Consider the following 13,068-nt stretch of genomic DNA (forward strand, 5'->3'; position numbering starts at 1 on the left):
TGGTCAGCTCAGTGTATTATAGAGAGATAGCGACTGGTCAGCTCAGTGTGTTATTGAGAGATAGGGACTGGTCAGCTCAGTGTATTATAGAGAGATAGGGGCCAGTCAGCTCAGTGTATTAGAGAGAGTTATGACCGGTCAGCTCACTGTTATCGAGAGATAGGGACTGGTCAGCTCAGTGTATTATAGAGAGATAGCGACTGGTCAGCTCAGTGTGTTATTGAGAGATAGGGACCGGTCAGCTCAGTGTATTACAGAGAGATAGGGACCGGTCAGCTCAGTGTAATAGAGAGCGATTGGGACCGGTCAGCTCAGTGTATTATAGAGAGAAAGCAACCGCTCAGCTCAGTGTATTATAGAGAAATAGGGACCGGTCAGCTCAGTATATTAGAGAGAAATAGGGACCGGTTAGCTCAGTGGGTTATAGAGCGACATGGACCAATCAGTTCAGTATATTATAGAGAGATAGGGACCAGTCAGCTCATTGTATTATGGAGAAATAGGGACAGGTCAGCTCAGTGTATTGTAGAGCGATAGGGACCGGTCAGCTCGGTGTATTATAGAGAGTTAGGGACCGGTCAGCTCAGTGTATTTTAGAGAGTTATGACCGGTCAGCTCACTGTTAACGAGAGATAGGGACTGGTCAGCTCAGTGTATTATAGAGAGATAGGGACCAGTCAGCATCACGTAATTATAGAGAGATAAGGACCGGTCAGCTCAGTGTATTATAGCGGGATAGGGACCGGTCAGCTCAGTGTATTAGAGAGCGATAGGGACCAGTCAGCTCACTGGGTGATAGAGAGTTAGGGACCGGTCAGCTCAGTGTGTTGTAGGGAGATAGGGGCCGGTCAGCTCAGTGTGTTATAGAGGGATAGGGGCTGGTCAGCTCAGTGTGTTATCGAGAGATAGGGACTGGTCAGCTCAGTGTATTATAGAGAGAAAGCGACCGCTCAGCTCAGTACATTATAGATGGATAGGGGCCGGTCAGCTCAGTGTATTACAGGGAGATAGGGACCAGTCTGCTCAATGTATTATTAAGAGATAGGAACCGGTCAGCTCAGTGTATTCGAGAGAAATAGGGACCGGTCAGCTCAGTGTATTGTAGAGAGATAGGGACCGGTCAGCATCATGTATTATAAAGATATAAGGACCGGTCAGCTTAGTGTATTAGAGAGAGATAGGGGCCGGTCAGCTCAGTGTGTTATAGAGGGATAGGGACCATCAGCTCATTGTATTCTAGAGAGAAAGCGACGCTCAGCTCAGTGCATTATAGAGAGATAGGGACCGGTCCGCTCAGTGTATTACAGGGAGTTGGGACCAGTCAGCTCAGTGTAATAGAGAGCGATAGGGACCGGTCAGCTCAGTGTATTGTAGAGAGATGGGGACCAGTCAGCTCAGTGTATTCGAGAGGAATAGGGACCGGTCAGCTCAGTGTATTGTAGAGAGATAGGGACCGGTCAGCATCATGTATTATAGAGATATAAGGACCGGTCAGCTTAGTGTGTTGTAGAGAGATAGGGAGCGGTCAGCTCAATGTATTATAGAGAGATAGGGACCGGTCAGCTCAGTGTATTATAGAGGGTTAGGGACCGGTCAGCTCAGTGTATTATAGAGGGTTAGGGACAGGTCGGCTCAGTGTATTGTAGAGCGATAGGGACCGGTCAGCTCGGTGTATAATAGAGGGATAGGGACCGGTCTGCTCAGTGGGTTATAGAGTGACATGGACCAGTCAGTTCAGTGTGTTATAGAGAGATAGGGACCGGTCAGCTCATTGTATTACAGAGAGATAGGGGCCGGTCAGCTCAGTGTTATCAAGAGATAGGGCCTGGTCAATTCAGTGTTTTATAAAGGGATAGGGACCGGTCAGCTCAGTGTATTATAGAGAGTTATGACCGGTCAGCTCAGTGTTATCGAGAGATAGGGACCGGTCAGCTCAGTGTATTCTAGAGAGATAGGGACTGGTCAGCTCAGTGTATTCTAGAGAGATAGGGGCCGGTCAGCTCATTGTATTACAGAGAGATGGGGACTGGTCAGCTCAGTGTATTATAGAGAGATAGGGACTGGTCAGCTCAGTGTGTTATCGAGAGATAGGGACCGGTCAGCTCAGTGTATTAGAGAGAGAAAGCGACCGCTCAGCTCAGTGCATTATAGAGAGATAGGGACCGGTCAGCTCAGTGTATTACAGGGAGGTAGGGACCGGTAAGCTCAGTGTAATAGAGCGCGATTGGGACCGTTCAGCTCAGTGTATTATAGAGAGATGGGGACCAGTCAGCTCAGTGTATTATAGAGAAATATTGACCGGTCAGCTCAGTGTATTCGAGAGAAATAGGGACCGGTCAGCTCAGTGTATTTTTGAGAGATAGGAACCGGTCCGCATCATGTATTATAGAGATACAAGGACCGGTCAGCTTAGTGTGTTGTAGAGAGATAGGGACCGGTCAGCTCAATGTATTATAGAGAGATAGGGACCGGTCAGCTCAGTGTATTATAGAGAGTTATGACCGGTCAGCTCACTGTTATCGAGAGATAGGGACTGGTCAGCTCAGTGTATTATAGAGAGATAGCGACTGGTTAGCTCAGTGTGTTATTGAGAGATAGGGACCGGTCAGCTCAGTGTATTACAGAGAGATAGGGACCGGTCAGCTCAGTGTAATAGAGAGCGATTGGGACCGGTCAGCTCAGTGTATTATAGAGAGAAAGCAACCGCTCAGCTCAGTGTATTATAGAGAAATAGGGACCGGTCAACTCAATATATTAGAGAGAGATAGGGACCGGTTAGCTCAGTGGGTTATAGAGCGACATGGACCAATCAGTTCAGTATATTATAGAGAGATAGGGACCAGTCAGCTCATTGTATAATGGAGAGATAGGGACAGGTCAGCTCAGTGTATTGTAGAGCGATAGGGACCGGTCAGCTCGGTGTATTATAGCGAGATAGGGACTGGTCAGCTCAGTGGGTTATAGAGCACCATGAACCAATCAGTTCAGTGTATTACAGGGAGATAGGGATCGGTCAGCTCAGTGTATTCTGGAGAGATAGGGACCGGTCAGCTCAGTGTAATAGAGAGAGATAGGGACCGGTCAGCTCAGTTTATTATAGAGGGATAGGGACCGGTCAGCTCAGTGTATTCTAGAGAGTTAGGGACTGGTCAGCTCTGTATTAGAGAGAGATAGGGACCGGTCAGCTCAGTGTATTTTAGAGAGTTATGATCGGTCAGCTCAGTGTTATCGAGAGATAGGGACCGGTCAGCTCAGTGTATTATCGAGAGATAGGGGCCGGTCAGCTCAGTGTATTCAAGGGAGTTAGGGACTAGTCAGCTCAGTGTATTCTAGAGAGATAGGGACCGGTCAGCTTAGTGTATTATAGAGTGTTATGACCGGTCAGCTCACTGTTATCGAGAGATAGGGACTGGTCAGCTCAGTGTATTATAGAGAGATAGGGACTGGTCAGCTCAGTGTGTTATTGAGAGATAGGGACTGGTCAGCTCAGTGTATTATTGAGAGATGGGGACCAGTCAGCTCAGTGTATTATAGAGAAATAGGGACCGGTCAGCTCAGTGTATTAGAGAGAGAAAGGGACCGGTTAGCTCAGTGGGTTATAGAGTGACATGGACCAGTCAGTTCAGTGTATTATAGAGAGATAGGGACCGGTCAGCTCATTGTATTACAGAGAGAGAGGGACCGGTCAGCTCAGTGTATTATAGAGGGATAGGGACCGGTCAGCTCAGTGTATTGTAGAGCGTTAAGGACCGGTCAGCTCGGTGTATTCTAGAGAGTTAGGGACCGGTCAGCTCAGTGTATTGTTGAGCGATAGAGACCGGTCAGCTCGGTGTATTATATAGAGATAGGGACCGGTCAGCTCAGTGTATTCTAGAGAGATAGGGACCGGTCAGCTCAGTGGGTTATAGAGCGAAATGAAGCAGTCAGTTCTGTGTATTACAGGGAGATAGGGATCGGTCAGCTCAGTATATTCTAGAGAGATAGGGACCGGTCAGCTCAGTGTGTTATCCAGAGATAGGGACCGGTCAGCTCAGTGGGTTATAGAGCGACATGGACCAGTCCGTTCAGTGTATTAGAGAGAGATAGGGACCGGTCAGTTCAGTGTATTAGAGAGAGATAGGGACCGGTCAGCTCCGTGTATTATAAAGGGATATGGACCGGTCAGCTCAGTGGGTTATAGAGCGACATGGACCAGTCAGTTCAGTGTATTAGTGAGAGATAGGGACCGGTCAGCTCAGTGTATTATAGAGAGTTAGGGACTGGTCAGCTCAGTGTATTATAGAGAGAAAGCGACCGCTCAGCTCATTGCATTATAGAGAGATAGGGACCGGTCAGCTCAGTGTATTACAGGGAGATAGGGACAGGTCAGCTCAGTGTATTATAGAGAGAAAGTGACCGCTCAGCTCAGTGCATTATAGAGAGATAGGGACCGGTCAGCTCAGTGTATTACAGGGAGATAGGGACCGGTCAGCTCAGTGTAATAGAGAGCGATTGGGACCGGTCAGCGCAGTGTATTATTGAGAGATGGGGACCAGTCAGCTCAGTGTATTATAGAGAAATAGGGACCGGTCAGCTCAGTGTATTAGAGCGAGATAGGGACCGGTTAGCTCAGTGGGTTATAGAGCGACATGGACCAATCAGTTCAGTATATTATAGAGAGATAGGGACCGGTCAGCTCATTGTATTATGGAGAGTTAGGGACCGGTCAGCTCAGTGTATTGTAGAGCGATAGGGACCGGTCAGCTCGGTGTATTATAGCGAGATAGGGACTGGTCAGCTCAGTGGGTTATAGAGCGACATGAACCAATTAGTTTGGTGTATTACAGGGAGATAGGGATCGGTCAGCTCAGTGTGTTATCGAGAGATAGGGACTGGTCAGCTCAGTGTAATAGAGAGAGATAGGGACCGGTCAGCTCAGTTTATTATAGAGGGATAGGGACCGGTCAGCTCAGTGTATTCTAGAGAGTTAGGGACTGGTCAGCTCTGTATTAGAGAGAGATAGGGACCGGTCAGCTCAGTGTATTTTAGAGAGTTATGACCGGTCAGCTCACTGTTATCGAGAGATAGAGACAGGTCAGCTCAGTGTATTATCGAGAGATAGGGGCCGGTCAGCTCAGTGTATTCAAGAGAGTTAGGGACTGGTCAGCTCGGTGTATTCTAGAGAGATAGGGACCGGTCAGCTCAGTGTATTCTAGAGAGATAGGGACCGGTCAGCTCAGTGGGTTATAGAGCGAAATGAAGCAGTCAGTTCTGTGTATTACAGGGAGATAGGGATCGGTCAGCTCAGTATATTCTAGAGAGATAGGGACCGGTCAGCTCAGTGTGTTATCCAGAGATAGGGACCGGTCAGCTCAGTGGGTTATAGAGCGACATGGACCAGTCCGTTCAGTGTATTAGAGAGAGATAGGGACCGGTCAGTTCAGTGTATTAGAGAGAGATAGGGACCGGTCAGCTCCGTGTATTATAAAGGGATATGGACCGGTCAGCTCAGTGGGTTATAGAGCGACATGGACCAGTCAGTTCAGTGTATTAGTGAGAGATAGGGACCGGTCAGCTCAGTGTATTATAGAGAGTTAGGGACTGGTCAGCTCAGTGTATTATAGAGAGAAAGCGACCGCTCAGCTCATTGCATTATAGAGAGATAGGGACCGGTCAGCTCAGTGTATTACAGGGAGATAGGGACAGGTCAGCTCAGTGTATTATAGAGAGAAAGTGACCGCTCAGCTCAGTGCATTATAGAGAGATAGGGACCGGTCAGCTCAGTGTATTACAGGGAGATAGGGACCGGTCAGCTCAGTGTAATAGAGAGCGATTGGGACCGGTCAGCGCAGTGTATTATTGAGAGATGGGGACCAGTCAGCTCAGTGTATTATAGAGAAATAGGGACCGGTCAGCTCAGTGTATTAGAGCGAGATAGGGACCGGTTAGCTCAGTGGGTTATAGAGCGACATGGACCAATCAGTTCAGTATATTATAGAGAGATAGGGACCGGTCAGCTCATTGTATTATGGAGAGTTAGGGACCGGTCAGCTCAGTGTATTGTAGAGCGATAGGGACCGGTCAGCTCGGTGTATTATAGCGAGATAGGGACTGGTCAGCTCAGTGGGTTATAGAGCGACATGAACCAATTAGTTTGGTGTATTACAGGGAGATAGGGATCGGTCAGCTCAGTGTGTTATCGAGAGATAGGGACTGGTCAGCTCAGTGTAATAGAGAGAGATAGGGACCGGTCAGCTCAGTTTATTATAGAGGGATAGGGACCGGTCAGCTCAGTGTATTCTAGAGAGTTAGGGACTGGTCAGCTCTGTATTAGAGAGAGATAGGGACCGGTCAGCTCAGTGTATTTTAGAGAGTTATGACCGGTCAGCTCACTGTTATCGAGAGATAGGGACAGGTCAGCTCAGTGTATTATCGAGAGATAGGGGCCGGTCAGCTCAGTGTATTCAAGAGAGTTAGGGACTGGTCAGCTCAGTGTATTCTAGAGAGATAGGGACCGGTCAGCTCAGTGTATTATAGAGAGTTATGACCGGTCAGCTCACTGTTATCGAGAGATAGGGACTGGTCAGCTCAGTGTATTATAGAGAGATAGCGACTGGTCAGCTCAGTGTGTTATTGAGAGATAGGGGCCGGTCAGCTCAGTGTATTATAGAGAGAAAGCAACCGCTCAGCTCAGTGCATTATAGAGAGATAGGGACCGGTCAGCTCAGTGCATTATAGAGCGATAGGGACCGGTCAGCTCAGTGTATTATTGAGAGATGGGGACCAGTCAGCTCAGTGTATTATAGAGAAATAGGGACCGGTCAGCTCAGTGTATTAGAGAGAGAAAGGGACCGGTTAGCTCAGTGGGTTATAGAGTGACATGGACCAGTCAGTTCAGTATATTATAGAGAGATAGGGACCTGTCAGCTCATTGTATTACAGAGAGATAGGGACCGGTCAGCTCAGTGTGTTATCCAGAGATAGGGACCGGTCAGCTCAGTGGGTTATAGAGCGACATGGACCAGTCCGTTCAGTGTATTAGAGAGAGATAGGGACCGGTCAGTTCAGTGTATTAGAGAGAGATAGGGACCGGTCAGCTCCGTGTATTATAAAGGGATATGGACCGGTCAGCTCAGTGGGTTATAGAGCGACATGGACCAGTCAGTTCAGTGTATTAGTGAGAGATAGGGACCGGTCAGCTCAGTGTATTATAGAGAGTTAGGGACTGGTCAGCTCAGTGTATTATAGAGAGAAAGCGACCGCTCAGCTCATTGCATTATAGAGAGATAGGGACCGGTCAGCTCAGTGTATTACAGGGAGATAGGGACAGGTCAGCTCAGTGTATTATAGAGAGAAAGTGACCGCTCAGCTCAGTGCATTATAGAGAGATAGGGACCGGTCAGCTCAGTGTATTACAGGGAGATAGGGACCGGTCAGCTCAGTGTAATAGAGAGCGATTGGGACCGGTCAGCGCAGTGTATTATTGAGAGATGGGGACCAGTCAGCTCAGTGTATTATAGAGAAATAGGGACCGGTCAGCTCAGTGTATTAGAGCGAGATAGGGACCGGTTAGCTCAGTGGGTTATAGAGCGACATGGACCAATCAGTTCAGTATATTATAGAGAGATAGGGACCGGTCAGCTCATTGTATTATGGAGAGTTAGGGACCGGTCAGCTCAGTGTATTGTAGAGCGATAGGGACCGGTCAGCTCGGTGTATTATAGCGAGATAGGGACTGGTCAGCTCAGTGGGTTATAGAGCGACATGAACCAATTAGTTTGGTGTATTACAGGGAGATAGGGATCGGTCAGCTCAGTGTGTTATCGAGAGATAGGGACTGGTCAGCTCAGTGTAATAGAGAGAGATAGGGACCGGTCAGCTCAGTTTATTATAGAGGGATAGGGACCGGTCAGCTCAGTGTATTCTAGAGAGTTAGGGACTGGTCAGCTCTGTATTAGAGAGAGATAGGGACCGGTCAGCTCAGTGTATTTTAGAGAGTTATGACCGGTCAGCTCACTGTTATCGAGAGATAGAGACAGGTCAGCTCAGTGTATTATCGAGAGATAGGGGCCGGTCAGCTCAGTGTATTCAAGAGAGTTAGGGACTGGTCAGCTCAGTGTATTCTAGAGAGATAGGGACCGGTCAGCTCAGTGTATTATAGAGAGTTATGACCGGTCAGCTCACTGTTATCGAGAGATAGGGACTGGTCAGCTCAGTGTATTATAGAGAGATAGCGACTGGTCAGCTCAGTGTGTTATTGAGAGATAGGGGCCGGTCAGCTCAGTGTATTATAGAGAGAAAGCAACCGCTCAGCTCAGTGCATTATAGAGAGATAGGGACCGGTCAGCTCAGTGCATTATAGAGCGATAGGGACCGGTCAGCTCAGTGTATTATTGAGAGATGGGGACCAGTCAGCTCAGTGTATTATAGAGAAATAGGGACCGGTCAGCTCAGTGTATTAGAGAGAGAAAGGGACCGGTTAGCTCAGTGGGTTATAGAGTGACATGGACCAGTCAGTTCAGTATATTATAGAGAGATAGGGACCTGTCAGCTCATTGTATTACAGAGAGATAGGGACCGGTCAGCTCAGTGTATTATAGAGGGATAGGGACCGGTCAGCTCAGTGTATTGTAGAGCGTTAGGGACCGGTCAGCTCGGTGTATTCTAGAGAGATAGGGACCGGTCAGCTCAGTGTATTGTAGAGCGATAGGGACCGGTCAGCTCGGTGTATTATATAGAGATAGGGACCGGTCAGCTCGGTGTATTATATAGAGATAGGGACCGGTCAGCTCAGTGTATTATAGAGAGATCGGGACCGGTCAGCTCAGTGGGTTATAGAGCGACATGAAGCAGTCAGTTCAGTGTATTACAGGGAGATAGGGATCGGTCAGCTCAGTATATTCTAGAGAGATAGGGACCGGTCAGCTCAGTGTGTTATCCAGAGATAGGGACCGTTCAGCTCAGTGGGTTATAGAGCGACATGGACCAGTCAGTTCAGTGTATTAGAGAGAAATAGGGACCGGTAAGTTCAGTGTATTAGAGAGAGATAGGGACCGGTCAGCTCCGTGTATTATAAAGGGATATAGAGAGTGTAAAGTGATTGGCTCCGATGGATTGTGTAATGGTTTGCGATTAGTTGCACCGTTTGAGTGACACCAGCTTTTTGTTTCCAGAGTCCTGGTTTGGATCGGAAGCGAAACATCGTTACATCGGCGTGCTGATGCTGACCCTCACTCCTCAGTATGTTTTCCGTTGACCAGCTTCCCCTTGTCTGTGTTCCTCCTTCCTTCACACTGTCTATTGCTCCCGTCCCTAGTTGCCCTTGAGAAGGTGGGGGGTGAGCTCCCCTCTTGACCCACTGTCGTCCACCTGCTGCTGGGAGATTGCCAACCTGTCTATAGCGAGTGATGGCCGAGTGGTATTTTCACTCGCCTATTAATCCCCAGTCCAGGTGAATTCCTTATCCACCTGGAATTGTGTGTCTGTTGATAACTATAAAAATCATTCCTGAGCATCAAAAAGAATTCCCATCTAGTTCACTCATGTCCATCAGGAAGGGAATCTATCATCCTTACCTTGTCTGGCCTACATGTGACTCCAGACCCACTGCAATGTGCTTGGCTTGAAACTGCCCTCTGGCCAGTTTGGGATGGGCAAAAAATGCTGGCCTCGCCAGTGAATGACACAGTTGAGAAAAGAAGTGAGTCAAGCAGTCAGGGCAGGCAGGGCCAAAGCGGAACAAGGTCGGACTAATAAACTAAACTGCATTTATTTCAATGCACGAGGACTAACAGGGAAGGCAGATGAACTCGGGGCACGGTTAGGAACATGGGACTGGGATATCATAGCAATTACAGAAACATGGGGCAGAGACTAAACGAGTATTTTGCATCAGTATTTACTGTGGAGAAGGGCATGGAAGACATAGATTGTAGGGAAATAGATGGTGACGCCTTGCAAAATGTCCAGATTACAGAGGAGGAAGTGCTGGATGTCTTGAAACGGGTAAAGGTGGATAAATCCCCAGGACCTGATCAGGTATACCCGAGAACTCTGTGGGAAGCAAAGAAGTGATTGCTGGGCCTCTTGCTGAGATATTTGTATCATCAATAGTCACAGGTGAGGTGCCGGAAGACTGGAGGTTGGCAAACGTGGTGCCACTGTTTAAGAAGGGTGGTAAGGACAAGCCAGTGAACTATAGACCAGTGAGCCTGACCTCAGTGGTGGGCAAGTTGTTGGAGGGAATCCTGAGAGACAGGATGTACATGTATTTGGAAAGGCAAGGACTGATTAGGGATAGTCAACATGGCTTTGTGCGTGGGAAATCACGTCTCACAAACTTGATTGAGTTTTTTGAAGAAGTAACAAGAGGATTGATGAGGGCAGAGCGGTAGATGTGATCTATATGGACTTCAGTAAGGCATACGACAAGGTTCCCCATGGGAGACTGATTAGCAAGGTTAGATCTCATGGAATACAGGGAGAACTAGCCATTTGGATACAGAACTGGCTCAAAGGTAGAAAATAGAGGGTGGTGGTGGAGGGTTGTTTTTCAGACTGGAGGCCTGTGACCAGTGGAGTGCCACAAGGATCGGTGCTGGATCGGCATGGACGGGTTGGAGTGAAGGGTCTGTTTCCATGCTGTACATCTCTATGACACCCTCATCCTGTGAATTTTTAAAAATAAACTGTTGTTATGGAGGGAGTTCTAGGATTTTGACCTAGTGACAGTGAAGGAACAGCGATATACTTCCAGGTCAGGATGGTGACAGACTAGGAGGGGATCTTGAAGGGGGTGGTGTTCCCATGTATCTGCTGCACTTGTTCCTCCCGTGGTTGTGGGTTTGGAAGGTGCTGTCTTTGGTGAATTTCTGTAGTGCCTCTTGTAGATGGTCCCCCTGCTGTTACTGAGCGTCAGTGGTAGAGGGAGGGGATGTTTGTGGATGTGGTGCTGGGCTGCTTTGTCCTGGATGGTGCCAAGCTCCTTGTGTGTTGTTGGGGCTGCCCTCCTGATAAATGGGTGTTTGAGATGACGCTGTCATTAAAACAAACGGAGGGATATTTTGGGGGAGGGGAGTTTGAGTGAGGTGCTTTGGGTGGGGTATCTGTGTGATTGGATGATGTGGGGTATTAAGGCTATGGGGAGGTGGTATTTGGAGTTTCAGAGTTCTTTGTTAGAATGTCTTTGGGAAGGGAAGGGTATTTCAGAAGCTGGCACTACTTGGAGTGATTTTAAACATTTCAGAATCCTGAGGGAGCTGAAACTGCGAGATCCCAGATTCCCAAATGTCTCCTACGGCGTTTTAATCCACAAAGTGATCACTGGCTCTCCAGCGTATCTGTGAGTAACCGCAGGGGCTCGTTGGAGAGGGCGGGAATGTGTACTGGGGACAGGGCAACTGGGGGCTCAGGAAGAGGACATCTGTGATGGGCTGTTGGGGACAGATGGGGTATTGCAAATGGTGAGGGGTACAGGAGACAGGGAAGGAGATGCTGGGGGCAACTGAGAGGCTATTGGAGTGGGAAGGGGTTTTAGAATGCTAAAGGGGCCAGGAAATAGGCTACTGGGGGCAGCGGAAGGTGGAAACGGGAGGGCTTATTGGGGACATTGAGGTGGGGAGTGTAGAGGACGGGCAATGGGATTTTTGAGATGGGGGGGTGCTGTTGGAGAAGGGATGCTGGGGCTGGGGGTTTGGTGAGGGCTGGGTTCTGGAGGTGGGAAGGTGTGTATTTGGTGGAGGCGGGTTTATTGTGTGACTGCAGGATACTGTTACACCCTTCACTGCACCCTGTCCTTCTCCCTCCACTGCCTCACATCTCCCAAGCCCCTCTGTTTCCCCATTATCCTCCTCCGACACACTGCCCCTAAACCCTCCACTTCCAACCCTCCTGGCCTCCTTCCCCATATTATCTTTCTCTCTCTCTTCCTCCTTGCTCTCCAACTTTCCTCTTCTATCTCTCTTTGTCCCCCCAACACTCCCCCGCACTCTCCTGTCTACCTCCCCCCATAATCTCTCTCCTGTCCCACCTCGACACCCTCATTCCTCAGTGCCTGTGCCACTGAGCTGCTCCTGGTGGTAATGTCCTCTCTCTCTCTCTCTCTCTCTCTCCTCCCCTCGCCCACCCCTCGTTTGGACAGAGCTGGAGTGAGGCCGGGCGACATTGTCCTGGAGATAAATGGCCGTGTGGTGAAGACGGCGGAGGACGTTTACCGGGCGGTTCACCGGGAGAACTCGCTGACCGTGGTGGTGCGCAGAGGCAGCGAGGAACTCATGATCAATATTGTCCCCGAGGTCCCAGAGTGACAGAGAGGGGAGGGCCTGGGGAGTGAGGCTAATGGGGTATGGAGCACACTCGGGACTCTGAGGTCACCCTGGAGCTGGACTATGAAGGGTGAAGGAGGGTCGGCCTGTGTATTGTTGGGGGGGAGGGAGGGAGGGGCCTGGGTCGGGTGGGGGGGGTGGGGAGGGGAGAGGAGAGGAACACCACGTGGGCTCAGTGGTCCGATGGCTAGGCCAAGGTGCTCTCAGCAGCTCAAAGTTGCCGACTTGGATCGGCCGGCGATGACAGAGACGATGATGACGGTGATGTGTCTGCTCAGGGTTCACGGGCAGAGATTGTGATTGATCAGCCTGCCAGGCAGTGTCACCCCCACCCACCCGGGGCAGATACACACGCCCTCTGCTGGGAGGTGGGGGGGCAGGGGGGTGCTTTTACAGGGTCCCTCAGGGGGATGAGGTGGTAGAGTGTGTACATTGTCCCTCTGGGAGGGGTATGTGTGTATACACTGTCTCTCTGGGAGGGGTATGTGTGTGTATACACTGTCTCTCTGGGAGGGGTGTGTGTATATATACTGTCTCTCTGGGAGGGGTGTGTGTATATATACTGTCTCTCTGGGAGGGATGTGTGTGTATACACTCTCTCTGGGAGGGATGTGTGTGTATACACTCTCTCTGGGAGGGATGTGTGTGTATACACTGTCCCTCTGGGTGGGGTGTGTGTATACACTGTCCCTCTGGGAAGGGTGTGTGTGTATACACTGTCCCTCTGGGAAGGGGGTGTGTGTGTGTGTATACACTGTCTCTCTGG

At 49.4% G+C, this 13,068-nt stretch overlaps 1 protein-coding gene across 2 annotated transcripts in view; it reads left to right on the forward strand.

Annotated features, from left to right (window-relative positions):
• The window catches only part of LOC122555148 (serine protease HTRA2, mitochondrial-like), a 29,197-nt gene extending 16,794 nt beyond the window's left edge, over positions 1-12,403 (forward strand). The window contains exons 6-8 of one of the 2 annotated variants that reach the window (XM_087992030.1): positions 9,153-9,219; positions 11,225-11,320; positions 12,119-12,402. In XM_087992030.1, the coding sequence (XP_087848156.1) occupies positions 9,153-9,219; positions 11,225-11,320; positions 12,119-12,284 (329 nt within the window). In that variant the 3' untranslated portion in view covers positions 12,285-12,402. Of the gene's footprint in view, positions 1-9,152; positions 9,220-11,224; positions 11,321-12,118 lie in introns of both variants that reach the window. The other variant, XM_087992032.1, reaches the window with a different exon arrangement.
• The last annotated feature ends 665 nt before the right edge of the window (positions 12,404-13,068 follow it).

Source organism: Chiloscyllium plagiosum, unplaced genomic scaffold, assembly GCF_037043375.1.
Source record: "Chiloscyllium plagiosum isolate Xiang-an unplaced genomic scaffold, Cpla_swu_hap1 HiC_scaffold_1, whole genome shotgun sequence".
Taxonomy (NCBI): Eukaryota; Metazoa; Chordata; class Chondrichthyes; order Orectolobiformes; family Hemiscylliidae; genus Chiloscyllium; species Chiloscyllium plagiosum.